Source organism: Saccostrea echinata, unplaced genomic scaffold (genome assembly GCF_033153115.1).
Source record: "Saccostrea echinata isolate AGI-Se365-2 ecotype Australia unplaced genomic scaffold, CSIRO_AGI_Sech_v1 ptg000002l, whole genome shotgun sequence".
NCBI lineage: Eukaryota > Metazoa > Mollusca > Bivalvia > Ostreida > Ostreidae > Saccostrea > Saccostrea echinata.
In genome coordinates, this window is record NW_026889751.1 from 20,963,042 (window position 1) to 20,982,833 (window position 19,792).

Sequence of the window (19,792 nt, forward strand, 5' to 3'; positions counted from 1 at the left end):
TCACTTCGAAAACCGAAATCTGATTTCCTGCCTTTGTTACATCTTGTCAATGTCCTCTCTATAAAGATTTAAATTGAGATTTGTAATTATCATTCAAAGGAATAAATTCATTTCCTATAGTATCCCAGGATTCCTGAACATGTGCTGTGGAGACCAAATATGACGATACTGGATTGTTTAACATTAAAACAGAAACGCAATAAGCATGGCATAGACATAGGCACAATCTAACATTTTTTTTTGTAAAGCAGTAGCTCGAATTTGCACTCAGTTAGTGTTAGATTTGTTGATTTTACATTATAAAAATTGTGTTCAGTACTTTAAATTTAACAATTCATTGCATGATAAATACACAAAATAGAAATACGAAAAGAACACCTTCTTGTCTAAAAACCTAACACAAGTTTGTAGAATACGACCCAACGATTTGCATTATAATGACCATATAATTTGCAAAATTCTGACTGCAAAAGTGGTTGTTGAAAGTCCTGTAACATCAGCTTATTTGTCAGTAGATTTCATTGAACTCAGAGCATGCTATTGCCTATGGAATCGGTTTGGAGAAAAAAAAACTATTAATGCATATAAGATGACAGTGGAATATTACTATTTACGTATACATTTATAAATTTGTACAGATACGAGAGCTAGGTAAATACAATTTTCCTTTCTTTTCACATTTTGAAATTGATTATCAACTTTAATAATTTTTTGACAGGTCTGATTATAAGTAAATAAGACAAACATGTAGGGTATTCCCAGTGTTCTTCTTGTTATAGATATCATACATATTAACGTGTTAAAAGCAATTGCCAGATAAATTATATCCCATTACTTTGTTAAAATACGAAAGTTGACATATTTTTTAACAAACTCTGCATAATACATTCAGGCTTGTTTGATGAATGGTAGAGAAACATTCTTCGTCATCTTCCTATCGCTTTTTCCTGTGGCAGTTTTTGGTAGCTTCTCTTGAAACACAATGTACTTCGGAACATAAATATGTTCCATGAACCTGGCCTCCTCAGAAAGATTGAACTCTTGTTTGATAAAATCCTTTAGGGATTCCTCAGTCAAGGTCACCCCGTCCTTTTTAACAACAGCTGCACAGGGAATGTCGTCACAGTGTATTTCATCTTTTATGGAAAAGACCACCACTTCCTTAACATTGGAATTTCTTTTGATAATTTCTTCGAGATAGGATGGTAGAACCTTAGCTCCAGAGATTTCCATCACGTCAGACACTCTGCCAAATATTTCAAGGCAACCAGCAGAATTAATATGTCCGAAATCGTCTGTTTTATACCAACCAGAAGGAGTGATAACAGCCGCGGTTTTTTCTGCTTCATTGATGTAACCTGGAAATGGTAAACAAGTGCGCGATAGCAGCTCGCCTTTCGTTCCAATTGGAACCATCATTCCATCCTTCCCTACAATTTTCAGTTCCACCCCAGGGAACGGCGATAGACCAATATATTTGTCATTAGGCGAACTATACATCCTCCCACCTATAAAAGCTGCTTCTGTCGAGCCGTACAGAACTGAAAGGGTATCGTACCTTTTCCCGATGGCTTCCAGGCACGAAGCTGGAACAGGCTGACCCCCTGTGATCACTGTTCGAATTTTCCAAGAATAATCTTTTGACATCAGTAACTCCAAAAGGAAAGGAACAAGAATAAGGGCGATTTTGGGCTTTGCTTTCTCTATAATACTTGAAGTGTATTTCATAGTTTCTGCTATAGTTGGGAAAGCAAGTGTGTTGGCTAGGGTTATACGTTTCCCTCCTATTACAAGGGCATAAAACGGGTACCCCCCTATCCAGTAAAATGGCCGATCATCGTAGAACGAAAACTGCTCATCTTCTTTGACATCCCAGCCAACTACATGCAGGAAATTATATGCAGTTTCAATTAAACGATAATGACTATATTCTACAGCTTTTGGAAACCCTGTACTCCCGGATGTCAGAATAATAACACCTGTGTCATCTGGGTCTACTTCCGGTAGCTTGATATTCTCTTTGCTGAATACGTCTTCAATTGTAAAACATACCTTAGAGGATTCCAGAGGCGTTTGTAATGCGACCCATTTTACTGATGGTGTGTCGGAATCGACAACAACACCAGTTTTTGAATCAACTTGCAGGAATTTCTGACATATTTCCCAATGAACGTCGTTATCTCCCGGATCAAAAATGAGCATTTTACATCCTCCGACTTGGCTGATAATTCTTTTCAAGCTCTCTCCAGATTTGTCGTGAAAGTTGAAGTGTACGGGACGTGCCCCAGCGAGTTGTGCACCAAAGGTACTCACCAGCCATTCTATAGTATTGTTTCCACCTATTCCTATTATGTCGCCCTTGTGTATCCCAAGCTTAAGAAGCCCTTTTGCCAGCATTACTGCATCCTGGTACAGTTTTTCATAGGTGATGGAAGTTATTGGTTTGCCAAAGGTGTAGAAAACACATGCTTCGTGTTTTGGTTTTATGGTTGCCCACTTTTGTAGAAGTTTAGACAGCGTTGTATACGGTGCTCTGGTGATCAGGCTAGATCTTAAATAGCTTTGGTCAAAATTCATTTCTGCCATTTCCATGATCTTACAAGTATTTCCCAAACGTCTGTGCCTCAGCACAAATAGAGAATACTAACTTTACTGTACTGGAAGGTAATCTAAGCCTTTTACACATCAGTAGCTTAGACAAAATTCTTCCTTTTAATAATCAATACGGAAGCCAACAAGTGCCAAACACTGCAAATGTGGGCGCTATTATAGTGAAAATTAAGGCAATTACGTATACTGAATGTAAGATAACACAAAATCTAAATGTAATACAAAAAAGAACCCAATTATGAAGAAAAGAATTATTCGTGATACATAAATCTGTTTACAGACTGAGAAAACAAATTAATTCATTATCCTTCTGCCTCCGTGACTGCATGGAACACAAAAGCTAAGATGTTAGATGTGTGACATGGCAAAACAGGAACGTAGTATCGCTTTTGAAAGGGGAGGGGGATTGGCCAGAAAAAATTCTTTGACCAAAAAAGAAAAAAAATCAGAAAATCCTATTTCTTGTTGGGGGGGGGGGGGGGGTGATAGATGTACCACCTTCTTTCACAACTAAATTTTCTAAATACATAACCACATTATTTTCACTATACTGCAACAAAAAGTGTGTGTGTGTGTGTGTGTGTGTGCGGGGGGGGGGGGGGGGACCAGTCTTCAACAGTAAAAGGTTATGTTTGGAAACAAGAGGGGGGGGGGGGGGGCGGGAGGGGGGCAAAAATTGGCATCAAGGTTCAAGGACTCTTAGTTTATTTATTTGACAGATTGCAGTAATGGCAATTTAAATTTGCAGAATTGCTGCAGCAGGCTTTAGAACCATTTTGGATTTCTTGGTATTTACATAGTAATTGTGAATTTCCTTTTTTTAAATCTTGTGTTTATTTCAAGTTAAATGAAAACAATAAAATGATAGACAAAACTTATGTATAAGTAAAGTAAATGTATATCTAATCACATGCATTCGTGCATATTGAAGGCTGTATCCCTTAATGTTTTTTATAAAATTAAAAGAATGATTTTTGATGTTATGGTTTGAACTCATTTTATTGCTTATCTATGAATTTTTACAAAAATTCTGAAAAATTAGAGTCACTCTCCCTTTGCCATCTGTTAAATAGGCATTATTTCGAAATTCCTAACACTAATAAGAACACTTTATTAAAGGTTGATAACCTCAGCTTTTGAATTTTTCTTATGCAAGACACTTCATAAATGTACCTTGTAGAATTTGGAAGAATAATACAACTCATATTGGCGGAACTGTCATGGCTTTTTATTACAAATTACATTCACAGTTAACATGCCACTCGCATGTTCATGCCCTATGCGCCGATCTTACCACTTGTAAGCTTTTGGCAGCATAGCATTCACAAATATTAAACAAACCATATCAGAGCTGGGGGACCTGGAGACAACAGTATCCCTCAGCAAATGGTTACTTGTCAAAATTGCGCTAACACAAAACAGTCAGGATTATCACATTCACAGCGAAGTCCACAGTATTCTTCATCAGTATATAAGCCATGACGATTTCTGAAATTGAAAGAAAGCACACAGCAGAAAAGGAACCAAAAACATTTATTTAATAAATTTAAAAACTCAAACCAACCATAATATTTAAGGGAGGGAAGGGAGGGGATTTCGTCTGCTCTGAACAAGATGGGGAGTTGAAAAGACCTAGCGCATGCTCATTAATACTGATGTATTATTAACCATAGAATCGTCATGATAGGACCATATAATTCCGGAAAACGGGTTGCTCTTTGTAAGCAATACGTAATTTCAAAATAGAAAGCAATAAGCGTCATTCTCAATAACTGTATTTATCTTTTAGGGATAAATCTGATTATTTCGAAATTCCTAACACTAATAAGAACACTTTATTAAAGGTTGATAACCTCAGCTTTTGAATTTTTCTTATGCAAGACACTTCATAAATGTACCTTGTAGAATTTGGAAGAATAATACAACTCATATTGGCGGAACTGTCATGGCTTTTTATTACAAATTACATTCACAGTTAACATGCCACTCGCATGTTCATGCCCTATGCGCCGATCTTACCACTTGTAAGCTTTTGGCAGCATAGCATTCACAAATATTAAACAAACCATATCAGAGCTGGGGGACCTGGAGACAACAGTATCCCTCAGCAAATGGTTACTTGTCAAAATTGCGCCAATTGGATTTCAAGCATAATGAAATCCAACCGCCATCAAAGCGGCTGAATTTTGACCACAGGTAAAATATACCATTCACAAATTACACACAAATTATTTCATAACATCTTCATAAAGCCACAACAGTTCCAATTCCAAAATAATGCACTGTTCACTTTGATGGATAAACAAAACCATTACCAGAGCAAAATTGCCTAAGAGCAGCCTGCATTGTTGACAAAAAGACATAATTACCTAAGGGAGATAAGTGAACTCCATCATTAAGAAAGAGTTTACTTTGAACAATACTGATGTCAGGGTACTTAATTGAAGCACCACCTGACTTTAAAACAAAGCTAGCAATAGAACTATTAATCCTAGATCTTGATTTCTCTGCAGCAACATTTGAAATTGAATGACGCCAATATACCCTGGGCAAAATATGTGACCAGACAATGCATGTCAAAGGCATAACCAAACTCAACTTGTTGATAACAGTTTTCATAAATTTTTGTTGTCTTCGTAATGGGTTATTAAGTTTGGCAATGTCACTACCACCTACATGGATAACAAGAAACCTCGGATGTGGCTTTGTAGAGGACAGGTCAGAAATGACCTCAGAGAATTTGGCAAAACTCAACCCTGGTATTCCCTTCCATAACATTTTTACCCCTGGTAAAGAAAGGTCTGTGCCAAATTCCGGAGAACTCAAAGAAAATTGTTCTGCTCTTTTAATAAGGGATGATCCCACAATCCAGATTGAATCTACAAGATTTATGAACAATACATAAGCAATGATTACAATCTACATAATTATGCACTTGAAAACAGCAATCAAATGAATCCAACTCCAATTATAATTTTGATATCAGGTTAACAACAATATGACAATGATGTAACCATCATAATAGCATTATTTGCATCTAAAATGTAATCAACTTAGGTCTGAGATAATGCTTATATGCATCTGACACCCATCTTCCCTTTCTTTGAATTTCTTGTTCAGATATGCCCGACAAATACATGTGAGTAGCAGCTCCTATTCTAAAAGAGTGCGTTTTGAAAGTTTTTGTTTCAATACCTAAAAATCTCAATGCTTTGTGTAATACACTTGAAAACTGGTATGCCGATAATGGTGTACCATTGATATGACAAAATAGAGGGCCATCCACCAGAGATCTGAATTGCAAGAAAGTTTCTAATAAATTAAAACACACTGTTGACTCTACTGATTTGCTGATAGTAATGACTAAACCTTTTCCACTCTGATCTGTTTTAGAAAAACGCAACTTTAATTTGATATTTTCATTACTTAACTGTAAATCTGAAAGGTGAAGTACATTTCTTCGACTCTTATTTGATGCTACTGCCATTTCACTTATTCTAAGAAGACCAAAAAATGCAGTTGCAAATGTAGACCCAAATAAGAAGTGCTCATATTTTGAATGTGTAACCATAGGTAAAACATCCAAAATTTTTAGTAAAAGCTGATATGTTACAGGACTTCTGATGTCCTTTGTAGGCTTAGATCTTCTTAAACCTGTTAACATTTTTTGCACAATGAAAGATTTGACTGGATTGTCCAATCCGTGCACTTGCAAACTGTGACTCAGGGCTGATAAATATACATTAGCTGTAGAATGAGAAAGATTTTTTGATGCTAGAAAAGCCACAAAATTGATTACATGATCTACTGGAGGTGGCCAAGATAGAGGCAAATTAAATTGTAATCTGAAGTCATTAAATACAACCATGGCTTTGTCATATGCAATTTTTGTGTTGTTGGAGAGGCTAGCTTCTATTAAATGATTGACATGCCCTTCAAAAGGTTCCAAAATTGAATAGGTACTTGATAAGGATGGCAATCTGCCCATGGTGCTAACTGCCTGAATCTGTTCCACTGCAATCGAGAAATTGAATCTGCTATCTCATTTATACAACCTCTTACATGAACTGCTTTAAACGGAATATTAAACTTCAAAGAAAGCAATACTAATTCTCTCATCAAAATCATTACCCTTGTATTCTTAGATGTTTTCCGATTCAAGATTTCAACCAAAGCTATATTGTCAGCATGCAATATTAATTTCTTATTTTGTAATTTGTCTGACCACAAGTAAAATCCTAAAACTATAGGAACAAACTCTAAAAAAGTGATGTCTTTTCTTATATCAACATTCCACTCCTGTGGCCAACAGAGATAAGACCAGGAAGTACCAAAAACCACACCACAACCCACTGAACCTGAGCTATCTGAATAAAATTGTACATTTTTGTCAGATTCCCATTCCAATTCTGGAAATTTTGTTGTTCCATTAAATTCATCAAGAAATGTTAACCACATTTGGAGGTCACTATGTATTTCTTTGGAAAGTCGTACAAAGTGATGTGGCTTAGAAACACCAGACATTAAACCATATAAGCGGCATGTAAATGCTCTACCTGCTGGCAAGGCCTTTGTAATAAAAGCTAATGAGCCAGCTAAAGACTGAAGCTGCCTTAATGTAATCTTAGATTTCCCTTGAATTTCAAGTATTTCTTTTTGTAAAGATTCTACTTTATCCTTTGGAATGAAAATTGACTGATTAACTGAGTCTATACCTAAACCTAAGAACACTATATATGTTGTTGGACCTTCAGTTTTTTCCTCTGAAAGAGGAACACCTAATCTTTTACAGATATTTTGAAAAGAATCCATCATATATTTACAATTGTTTGTTCCATGAGCTCCAGCAAATAAAAAATCATCTAAGTAATGAACAATATTTTTCAAGTTGGTGTTATACTCTACCACCCATTGTAAAAAACTGGAAAATTTTTCAAACAAAGCACACGATATGGCACAACCCATAGGTAAACATTTGTCTACATAATATTTATCAAGAAACTTAAAACCAAGCAGACTAAAATCTTCGGGTCTAATTGGTAACAACCTAAATGCATTTGAAATATCCATTTTCCTTAATTGTGCATTTGTCCCCAGTTTTTGTACCATGCTAACAGCTTGATCAAAAGATGAATAATTAACTGAACAAATTTCAGGATTAATGAATTCGTTAATACTCTTTCCATGTGGAGCAGATAAATTGGTGATTAACCTCCAACCACCCTGTTTTTTAGGTAAAACTCCTATTGGGCTGCAATGAAAATTTTGAAATGGGGGGGCATCAAATGGACCCATTATGCGACCTAGGTCAATTTCTTTGTTCAGTTTAGCTAACAATTCATCTTTATGCTCTAATGCTGAAACCATATTTTTACAAGATACTGGATCCCGCGGACCCTCATAGTTCAATGAGAAACCAAATGTAAACCCATGTAAAAGTTGATTTGCCTCAGTTTTTTCTGGATAATCTTGTAACAAAATGTTTAAAGTGGTTACATTGATCGGTGTAAAACCTAGATCCCAAAGGCATGGATCTTTATTGCCGAAATGGCCTTGAAAATCTTGATTGGGTCACATTGGGATTGATGTTTTGACGACCGACATTGTGAGTAGCCCCTTTTGATGTACTATGGCTGGTTTGATTACTGTAACAGTTGATGGAGGGATGGTTTTTGCCGCACTTAAGACAAGAGTGTGAAAATCTACAATCTTTTTTAAGACATGAACCCTTCAAGTTGAAATCATAACAACGCTTGTGCTGGTGCAAATTAGAAGTAGGCTTGCGTTCAGCGACTGCTGCCTGACCCATGTAAATCAACCATAATTCTGCATCAATGTTTTCCCAACTGATCATACTATTTTTTGAGCGCCTAAGTCTAAACTGAATGTCATAATCCCTCCACCCTAGTGTAGTAGACCGAGAAGCCCCTAGCCTTATTGAACTGATATACTTTATTATGCCCTGAATGTGCTGTGGAAACTTTTTTAAGTAGATGGCAGCATAAATCAAAAAGGAATCAGTCCATTCCGAAATGTTTGCAATTTTTCTATCCTTAGATTTATTTTTTATTTTAATTTCTCCATCTTCAAACACAAGCAGTTGCTGAATTTCAGCAGCTGGATCTAAATGCAATAACCTAGCAAGATCTATATACTCATTATTCCAAATTTTTTCCTGTGTTGTCAATGGTATATTAGCCCCAAGATCTGATGTAATACTGACTAGGGGATTAACATGCATACCTGGCTGATACACAACATTTTTTGTTGCTGTAGTCATAGAGGTGTCTTGAAGCAGAGGCTGCACATCTGGAATATTTTGAGATGCGGCTACACTAAAGGTCTGTTGCAGCTGAGGCTGGTCACCTGTGATGTTCACTGGCAGTGTGGCATTCACGGGTCTGACCTCGGATGTGTCTTGTAGGCCACAGGTAGGAGCATAAATCACTTGGCTACCACTTCCCGCATGCTGTATTTGTGAGGACTCTTGTGTTGGTTGCACCGGGCGCGCCGAGGGGCCGGAAGCACGTGCAGGGCGTCTGGCATAAGGCGATTTTGTCTTGGATCTCCTTGTAGATCCCACTCTCAACAATCCAGTGCTCATTTTCTTGCAAATAATGAATAAAACCGTCAAAGATTTTCTTACTCCCAATTATTAATATTCCAACATGTGTTCTATTTAATCAAGCAATGAAAATAAAATTCTGTTGTTTTACATTACTATTTTCTAACAAATAAGTCAATAAATTTTAAACAAATTCCTTAAATATGAATTAATATGTTCGTCTTATGCGATTTTCATACTTAAATTTCTTCGATTGATACAATACTTAACCGATGATACTTGATTTATTTTTGAACACCGATGATTTCGTCTGCTCTGAACAAGATGGGGAGTTGAAAAGACCTAGCGCATGCTCATTAATACTGATGTATTATTAACCATAGAATCGTCATGATAGGACCATATAATTCCGGAAAACGGGTTGCTCTTTGTAAGCAATACGTAATTTCAAAATAGAAAGCAATAAGCGTCATTCTCAATAACTGTATTTATCTTTTAGGGATAAATCTGATTATCTTCCTTTGCAATGCTAATATACTTTCCTTTGGCCTGTCTTTTCCTTATTATATAATCATTTAGTATTAATTTTGTCTATATTGGGTTCATGATTAAAAATAAATATTCTGTTCTATACCAATCCAAACTTATACAATGTATTAAATAATCAAATAATAAACCAGAACCTCAAAGGACAATCAATGGGGATCGAAAACTGACTTGTCAATAAGAATTCTACAATGTCATGTCTGTATCCATTCGGCAAAATTTCCTGAAACTCGGATTTTTTTCTGGAACCCATCATTATACAGTCAAATGTGCTTTATAATATATATTTTTTGACTGTGCCTTTAAATTACATGCTCAAGTTTTGAAAATTCAATCTTCATATTGACTGTTGCTGCGTTCTATCCCCCTGTAGGGCGTGGTTTCAACATTCAGAGTGTGTTGTTTAAATCTTTTTTCAGAAACCTATATGCATAAATAGAATTTGGCACTTACAGACTTCCGTTGAATTTTAATGGGTTCATACTTAACTATGCCACATATTGAATGTCAGGTCATGCATTTTTTTTCTCCTAATGAAAGTAATTCTATCCCGACTCTTTACAGTGGCTTCTTAGTTTAGAATTTGATAAAGACTCTTCTATCAGTGTTTATACGGATTGTATGCAAGCAAATCGCAAAATATGTCTGTGTTTTAACTTGAAGAACGCGGAAAAAACGGTCGCCATTTGCCGCAGAAAAAATACATTAGCCGAGTTTAAGTAGGGCGGCGTAGCATTGAAGCCTGAAAGCATGTGCTTCCACATTGTTTGGTGGGGAAAATTGAATTCATGAAAAATTGAAATGCTTTGAAATAAAACTTTAAAACAAACTTTGAAGAAAAAACTGATTTGTAATAAAGGATGTATTCACTATTTGAAAAGAATTGTCCTATAAGAGAGAACAATTTCCCGGAAAAAGTCACTTTTAAAAATCAATGTTCATTAGTTGTTAACTAACGTATATATATCTAAATTTTTCAAATTTGTATTTTGAACCTGAAATTTATTATTTACATCTTAAAAGTAAATTAGAATATTAGTATTTATTGATTTAGTTTAGAATCAAAGTAGTATATGTTAGATTGCATCAAACTTATTTTCCCATTATTTTATCAAAAGAATAAAATCTACTTATTGGAGAATCAAGAAGAGAACTCAAAGTAAAGAAACAGATATCAGAAAAAAGATCTGAGGAATAACCAAAGATGCATGTTTTTATACCCCTGCAACAAAGTTTGGGGGGTGGTGGTGGTAAATTGGAATCACTTTACAACATACAATACAAAACATACACAACATTATCAATTATACAACATTCAACGTGCTTAATCTTACTTTATATGATTATTTATACAGACATAAATATAAACAAAATGTCATTCTTTGTCCGCTAGCGGGTTTTGTATTTATTTATTTATTTATTTTACAACAGCTGCAACATTAATTCCCATACCAATAACGAAAGAAAACATTTATTGTTTAAATAAATGACGGAATAGGTGTTTACCAAAGAATGAAAATTTTATTCTTAAGTCAAAAGATCAACCTTAACGCATATATCGTTATTGTAGAAGATTTAAAAAAAACAAGGTGATTTCATATATAAAGAAAATGGACGAACCTCTCCCTTTTTCTCCTTCTGATATCATCACTATAGGTCCTTGACGACATGATATTGACAGTATAATAAAGGGTTCAATAGTTACGGTTCAGATCAGATAGATTCAGACAACCATGCCAAAGCCAGATGTTTCCTTCTATTAGGAGAGACAGAAATTTGGATGAATTTGTAAATTATACTTCATGTAAATGAGTTTAATTTGATTTGTCGATAATCATTTGTTTAAAAAAAAACTGAATGTTGAAACCACGCCCTCCAGGCTCCGGGATCATGAAACATCTTAAGCTTAAGTCAAAATATTCATGTCGTATTAAAATTTTGATTAAGTCAAGCAGACAAAAATTAAACTATTTGTCAATATTGCTTCACAAAAGTGTTGTTATCTCCAAATTTAGAGATTCATTCAACAATTAAAAAACATTTAACAGGTGATTAAAAATTTGACTTAAGTCTAAGTCTGTTTCATGATCCTGGGACCAGGGGGATATATCGCAGCAACAGTCAACATGATATGCACACGGTTCACCGTTATATTTGAATAAAACATTCAGTATAATATATAGAACATCATACCTTTAAAAATGTTTTCTGTAGGCCTATGTATACATTTATATGGATAAAAGTTCCAATGTTTTACTGAGTGATCCCCAAAAAATCAATGTTAGACCGGAGAGTGAGATATTCGACTTGTCGACCAGATATTGGACCACTTGCGTTACACTAGTACTGTGGGTGGGACCAGCTATATAACACAATGAAATGTTTGAAAAACGTATTCCACTGCAAATCTTAATGTCGCTTCATTCATTTACAAATTTCAAGATGAAATTTTCAGCCGTATATGCGTTCCAAATAGATTTCAATGAATGTTAAAGAAACTTTTTTTCTATATAAAAAGAAAACAAACCACTTCTTGCAAAGAAATGCATGGATTTTCTTTCATACGAAGTCATGACATGGTCGCTGAAAATCATTTAACTTCCGTAACGATTTTGTTTTAAATTGCACCCACAGAATGCACATTTCAAAAACCTATTATCGATTCTAGTTGCGAGTCAACTATTTTAGATCATAACATTTTCGACATAACAAAATTAATTAGACAAAAACAGTTGTCTCTCTTAAAAATCTAACTTCCGTAACGGTAATTCAGCAAATTTTTCGCATTAAGGGTTTATTTTTAAAATATTTTTTGGGGAAGCGAAATGCTTCTTTTTTTTATTAACATCTTAAAACAAACTTTTTAACTTTTATTGCTGGAAATTAACTTCCTTAACGATTAACTTCCGTAATGATATTTTTCACGAAATTTAACTTATTGTCGGATTCATGCGAGACTTCATTCATTAATCATACTTAAGCATTCTATACTGAAAATCAGAAAACAAAAATTGGTCAAATTCAGCTTTATTTAAAAAAATAATAAGAATTGTTCAAGCATTAACTTCCGTAACATTACATTTAAATCAACGGTATATTAATATTATAAAAAGTTAACGATAGCAGATTTGTGGACAATTTTTTTTTTTTAAGTTCACCGATATGTTTTAGAGAATTATAAATTTGATTTTGCTATTTGAAACAATTATTTTTTATGTTTTACACCCTGAATTGGTCCTTTATGGTAGAATGACTGATAAGTGGTTTGTTGCACTCTTTAATTTTATATTGAAGGTATTTTTAATTATTTCACAGCAATTTTGTCAGGAGAATTAATGCGTGAATCAATTTTTAGACAACAACAAATTAAAAAGATCGTTATATTCCATCTTTATTTCCTCTTTTCAGAGATTTTACAATGCATACAATTCATATTAATATGTTATGTTAGGAACATCAAATTGTATATAAATGACATTAAAAAGGAAAAAGAAGGATATACAAACTTATTTACAAGATCAGTAATGAATGGGAGAAAATTTTGTTTAATTGGATCGAAGCCTTGCTCAAATAGGCAGAGGCATTGCAGATTAACTTCGCACAACAAGGAATAGATTCTTTTTGATCATGCTTGCCTTCCATTGTTATTGTTGGAAGGCCATCTAATAACGTAAAATACAAGTCATAATCACACATGAATTAATTCTACCTATAAACAAACATCAAATTCGTTCACTATACAATCAGAAAAAAGGAGTTCCTGATATTCTCTGTGGTAGAACACCACAATACGACATAATATACAGTAAAACCTAGTTATTTCGAACTCAATGGGACCCAGAAGACACTTCGAGATATTCGAGGATTCAAGATATCGAAATTAAAATATATAATGAAAAAGGGATTGGGACTTTCAAATCACTCCAACATATCCATGTTATTCAAGATATTAGTGTTTGAGATACTGTATATAACGGAAGGGATCTCAGAGAGTACACGTTCAGTGGGTTAACAGTCTATAATTTTACAACAAATTTTATCAGACTAGTTTCATCAAGAAAAAAAAATTGAATTTATTTATTCTTGCTGGAGCTATGCTGGTGTGTATATCCTTGAACATTACAAATTCTTTGTTTCGGTTCTGGTTGTCCAGGATAAGTTTTGATAGTGATGAACTGATTTGGCGTACTATGTTCTTCAAGGCATTTCTACCACGCAACCTTGCTTTTAGAAATATTTGCAGGCATAGTTTAAGAGATTGTACATTCTAACGTTTGCCAAATGGGATAAAACCAGATATGTTTTCCTTCGTTCGTTATAAAGTCACATATTCTGAACATGATAAAACGTCCAATCCATAAGGTCACACAGTTTACCAAAAAACAGGAGCTTGCTTTGATCAATTTCTGCGGAGATGGGATCCGTACGTTCCAACCATGTTTTCGCACAAATCGGAACAGGTTATCTAAAATTTTGAATGGCTGCATGGAAAGAGTTAGTGGTTTTGAGTTGTTTGACAAGTCACTTCGAAAACCGAAATATGATTTCCTGCAGATTGTTATAGTCTTAACTGCTGTGTTTGATTTATATTGTCCTCGCTTGGCTAGTGAGGGTCCAAATATGAGCAACTTGTGTTCAGCCTCTGTATGCTGGCCTTAAAGGAAGACAAGTTGTATAAAAAGTTTAGATATTTTATTAACAAGAAACCGCAACTCAAATAAAAATCAAAGTAATAATTTAACAAAACATTCTGAAAATAAAAATATTAATAAGTAACTATTATGAACATTTAAAATTTTTCTCTTTTTTACAGAATTCTGTTTCTAATAATTTTACAAAGCAGTTTCAAGTAAACAATTTATTAGCATTACACCGATTCTAAAATGATGAATATACTTAGATATATATTTATACAATAAAACATACGTACCTTAAAGGAAGACAAGTTGTATAAAAAGTTTAGATATTTTATTAACAAGAAACCGCAACTGAGGTTGTCAGGGCGCGCACTGCCGTTTTATACCCCAGAACCGGTTTCCATGACATTTTCACAACTTGTCGACCTAATTCCAGCACCCATGTGATAAGGATTCATTCGGACAACACGCGACCATTGTTTTATGAGTAAATTAATTAAAATCTCAACTGACATATCTAATTCTTTATGCCTCAACCGGCTATATTCGTTTGATACGAATATCTCATATGTCCGAATGATTTAATGTGTTTATGGTTACCGTGCCTGATCTATGTGTTACAGTTTATAAACAAAAGGAATACATGTCATGTTGACCTTCTTTACAATTGAACCAATTAATCTACAGCCTAACTCTGCACTTAAACCACAAACACATACGTGTAGTACAAAATAGTGATAAAAATAGAAATAATCAGTGATATTAAATTATTAAGGTAAAAATGAAAATAATACAAAAAATTCTATATCACTTTGTAACAGCTTGTCAATGTCCTCTCTATAAAGATTTAAATTGAGATTTGTAATTATCATTCAAAGGAATAAATTCATTTCTTCGTATCCCAGGGTTGCTGTACATGTGCTGTGACGACCAAATATGACGATACTGGATCTTTTAGCATTAAAACAGAAACGCCATAGACATGACGTTGAGTTCCATTAATAAAATTCAGTTCTGCTGATGTGATGAGATATTTTGCCAGCATTTTTTGTACACCAGTAGTACTTGCACTCGAACTTGCACTCAGCTAGTGTTGGATTTGTTGATTTAACATTATAAAAATTGTGTTCTGTACGTTCAAGTAAATCTAACAATTCATTGCATGATAAATACACAATATGAAAATACCAAAAGCACTCCTCCTTGTCTAAAACCCTAACACAAGTTTGTATGAATACAATTCAACGATTTGCAATATAGTAACCATATAATTTGCAAAATTCTGACTTTAAAAGTACAGTGTAGTTGTTAAAATCCCTGTAACGTCAGCTTATTTGTCAGTTGATTTCATTGAACTCAGAGCATGCTCTTGCGTATGGAATCGGTTGGGAGACCAAAATACTATATGCATTTACAAATGATAGTGGAATATCACTATATACACTTGTACGTATACATGTATAAATTTGTACAGATTTGAGAGCTAGGTAAGCACAATTTTCCTTTCTTTTCACATTTTGAAAATATTGATTTGATTAATAATTTAATAATTGTTTTGACAGGTCTGATTATAAGTAAATAAGACATACATTAGGATATTCCCAGTGTTCTTCTTGTTATAGATCTCATTTATATTTACATTTTAAATCCAATTGCGGGGTAAATTATATTCCATTATTTTGGATATACCAAGATTGGCATATTTTTAAACAAACTCTGCATAATAAATTCAGGCTTGTTTGATGAATGGTAGAGAAACGCTCTTTGTCATCTTCCTATCACTCTTTCCTGTGGTAGTTTTTGGTAGCTTCTCTTGAAACACAATGTACTTCGGAACATAAATATGTTCCATGAACCTGGCCTCCTCAGAAAGATTGAGCTCTTGTTTGATAAAATCCTTGAGGGATTCCTCAGTCAAGGTAACCCCGTCCTTTTTAACGACAGCTGCACAGGGAATGTCGTCACAGTGTATTTCATCTTTTATGGAGAAGACCACCACTTCCTTAACATTGGGATTTCTTTTGATAATTTCTTCGAGATAGGATGGTAGAACCTTAGCTCCGGAGATTTCCATCACGTCAGACACTCTGCCGAATACTTCAAGGCAACCAGCAGAATTAATATGCCCGAAATCGTCTGTTTTATACCAACCAGAAGGAGTGATAACAGCCGCGGTTTTTTCTGCTTCATTGATGTAACCTGGAAATGGTAAACAAGTGCGCGATAGCAGCTCGCCTTTCGTTCCAATTGGAACCATCATTCCATCCTTCCCTACAATTTTCAGTTCCACCCCAGGGAACGGCGATAGACCAATATATTTGTCATTAGGCGAACTATACATCCTCCCAGCTATAAAAGCTGCTTCTGTCGAGCCGTAGATAACTGAAAGGGTATCGTACCTTTTCCCGATGGCTTCCAGGCATGAAGCTGGAACAGGCTGACCCCCTGTGATCACTGTTCGAATTTTCCAAGAATAATCTTTTGACATCAGTAACTCCAAAAGGAAAGGAACAAGAATAACGGCGATTTTAGGCTTTGCTTTCTCTATAATACTTGAAGTGTATTTCATAGATTCTGCTATATTTGGAAAAGCAAGTGTGTTGGCCTGGGTTATATGTGTTCCTCCTACCGCAACGGCTATAAAAGGATACCCCCCTAACCAGTAAAATGGCCGATCACTGTACAACGAAAGATGCCCATCTTTTTTGTCATCCCAGCCGACTACATGCAAGAAATTATATGCAGTTTCAATTAAACGATAATGACTATACTCTACAGCTTTTGGAAACCCTGTACTCCCGGATGTCAGAATAATAGCACCTGTGTCATCTGGGTCTACTTCCGGTAGCTTGATATTCTCTTTGCTGAATACGTCTTCAATTGTAAAACATACCTTAGAGGATTCTAGGGGCGTTTGTAATGCGACCCATTTTACTGATAGTTTGTCGGAATCGACAACACCAGTTTTTGAATCAACTTGCAGGAATTTCTGACATATTTCCCAATGAACGTCTTTATCTCCCGGATCAAAAATGAGCATTTTACATCCTCCGACTTGGCTGATAACTCTTTGTAAGCTCTCTCCAGATTTGTCGTGAAAGTTGAAGTGCAAGGGGCGTGCTCCAGCGAGCTGTGTACCTAATGTACTCACCAGCCATTCTAAACTGTTGTTTCCACCTATTCCTATTATGTCGCCCTTGTGTATCCCAAGCTTTAGAAGCCCTTTTGCCAGCATTACTGCATCCTGGTATAGTTTTTCATAGGTGATAGAAATTCTTGGTTTGCTAAAGGTGTAGAAGACACATGCTTCGTGTTTTGGCTGTACAGTGGCCCACTTTTGTAGAAGTTTAGTCAGCGTTGTATACGGTGCTCTGGTGATCAGACTAGATCTTAAATAGCTTTGGTCAAAATTCATTTCTGCAATTTCCATGATTCCACAAGTATTTCCCAAAAGTCTGTGCCTCAGCACAAAAAGCGAATATTAACTTTACTGTACAGGAAGGTAATGTAAGCCTTTGAAGGTAATTTTACACACCAGTAGCTATAGCTTAGATAAAATTCTTCCCTTTTAATATTCAATACGGAAGCCAACAAGTGCCAAACACTGCAAATGTGGGTGCTATAATAGTGAAAATTAAGGCAATTACGCATACAGTATGTAAGATAACACAGAATCGAAATGGTATGTAAAAAAGAACCCATTTATGGAAAAAAATATTCGTGATACATAAATTTGATTGGACTGAAAAAAAAAAACAAACAAACAAACAAAACACAATAATTCATTCTCCTTCTGCCTAACTGCATGGTACGCTAAGGCTCAGATGTTAGATGTGTGAAACGGCAAAACAGGCATGTAGTATCGCTTTTGAAAGGGGGGGGGGGGATAATTCAACTGAAATAAACTTTGACAAGCAAAAATAAATAAATAAATTGATTAATTTAAAAAAAAAAATCGAAAGTCCTATTTTGTGGGAAGGGGGAGGGGATGTTTCACAACCAAATTTCCTAAATACAAAACCACGTTTATCGTTATTTTCACTATACTGCAACAAAAAGTAAAGGGGGGGGGGGGGTTACCAGTCTTCAACAGTAAAAGGTTATGTTTGAAAATAGTGGGGGGAGGGGCTCCCCCCTCCCCAATACTACTTGCCTGCGAAGGTACATTATACGTCCGTCTTCATACAGTGAAACGATTTTAAAGAAAGTAATACTAGTATGAACAAAAAATTTAAAAGACAAAAATTGGCATCAAGGTTCAAGGATTGTTAGACTAATATATTTAGATTTAACAGATTGCAATTATGGCAATTCAAACTTGAAATCTGCTGCAGTAAGCGTTAGAACCCATTTTGCATTTCTTGGTATTTGTGAATTTTTCTTTTTGGGGGTATCGTGTATTTAAATTAAAGGAAAATGATAAAAGAAAATGATAGACAAAACTTATTTATTGATAAAGTATTATATTTAATCACACTCATGCATATTGAAGGCAGTATCACTTAATTATCTTCAACCCCCCAACCCCCCCCCCCCCAAAAAAAAATAATAAAAATTAAAGTTAATATCAATCTTTCCATACTTAAGCCATATTTCAGAGGAGATGTCTTAAAGATCGGTTAAATAAAATATCGGTAAACATGTAAGTACCATTCTTTCTATAACAGGAAAAATCTTTCGATCATATGTCATTTTTCTTTTCAATATATCTTATTAAGAGTTAAATGAATTTTGCTTTAGATACTTTTTAATTTAGTTTTAATCACTGTTTCAGAGCATAAATTTTAAATACTATAACAATGAATAATTTCAAAATCTTTGTTAGTTTGCATCATAAAACTCAAATCTCAATTAATTATTTTATAAGTTATAAATTATTTTGGTACAAATTTATCAAGAAGCGTAAGATACGATTTTTTGAAAGAAAAAAAAACTTTATTTTGAATTTTAACACCCCCAAAAGAAAATTGGGTTTTGGACAATATTTTTAAAAGTAAGTTGTCAAAAAATTTCTGCCCTCCCCCCCCCCCCTTCTTCTTTCAAAAACGATACTACGTGTCTGAATTTGATGTAAACAAAACGGTGCTAACTTTAGATATTGCTTCCAAACAAAGAGGTAACTATGATTTAAACAGTGGGGGAAAGGTCGACCCCCCAAAGAAATATGACAAGCAAAATTAAAATAATAATAAAAAAACATTAAAAATCCTATTTTGTATGTTTGTATATGGTAGGGGTGGACTCTAACTGTTTGTAGATTTTTATTCAAGTGTTGGAATTCGCCAGCGCTCGACCTTACAGCAACAGAAAGTAAGGGGGCAGCATCTAATGAAAATTTACATATTAAATCTAGAAAAAAATATATATATACACCAGGAAAAGTCTATACTCAGAAAAATGCCCCCCCCCCCTTCGTTCTATGGGTCTGCAAATG

General features: G+C 34.7%; 2 protein-coding genes across 2 annotated transcripts; both read right to left on the reverse strand.

The window, feature by feature from the left end:
* Positions 1-209: 209 nt before the first annotated feature.
* On the reverse strand, positions 210-17,831 carry LOC133174181 (medium-chain acyl-CoA ligase ACSF2, mitochondrial-like). Its single transcript, XM_061309248.1, has 2 exons — positions 15,436-17,831; positions 210-254 (listed from the first exon to the last, which is right to left on the reverse strand). The coding sequence occupies exon 1, from the start codon at positions 17,786-17,788 to the stop codon at positions 16,088-16,090; it is 1,701 nt and encodes a 566-aa protein (XP_061165232.1). The 5' UTR covers positions 17,789-17,831; the 3' UTR covers positions 210-254; positions 15,436-16,087.
* Positions 832-2,657, reverse strand: LOC133174170 (medium-chain acyl-CoA ligase ACSF2, mitochondrial-like). The gene has a single exon (XM_061309237.1). The coding sequence runs from the start codon at positions 2,590-2,592 to the stop codon at positions 889-891; it is 1,704 nt and encodes a 567-aa protein (XP_061165221.1). The 5' UTR covers positions 2,593-2,657; the 3' UTR covers positions 832-888.
* Positions 17,832-19,792: the final 1,961 nt, after the last annotated feature.

Coding starts and splice junctions, on each gene's coding strand:
- LOC133174170 (XM_061309237.1), bottom strand. CDS start 2,592: ATGGAAATGGCAGAAATGAATTTTGACCAAAGCTATTTAAGATCTAGC.
- LOC133174181 (XM_061309248.1), bottom strand. CDS start 17,788: ATGGAAATTGCAGAAATGAATTTTGACCAAAGCTATTTAAGATCTAGT.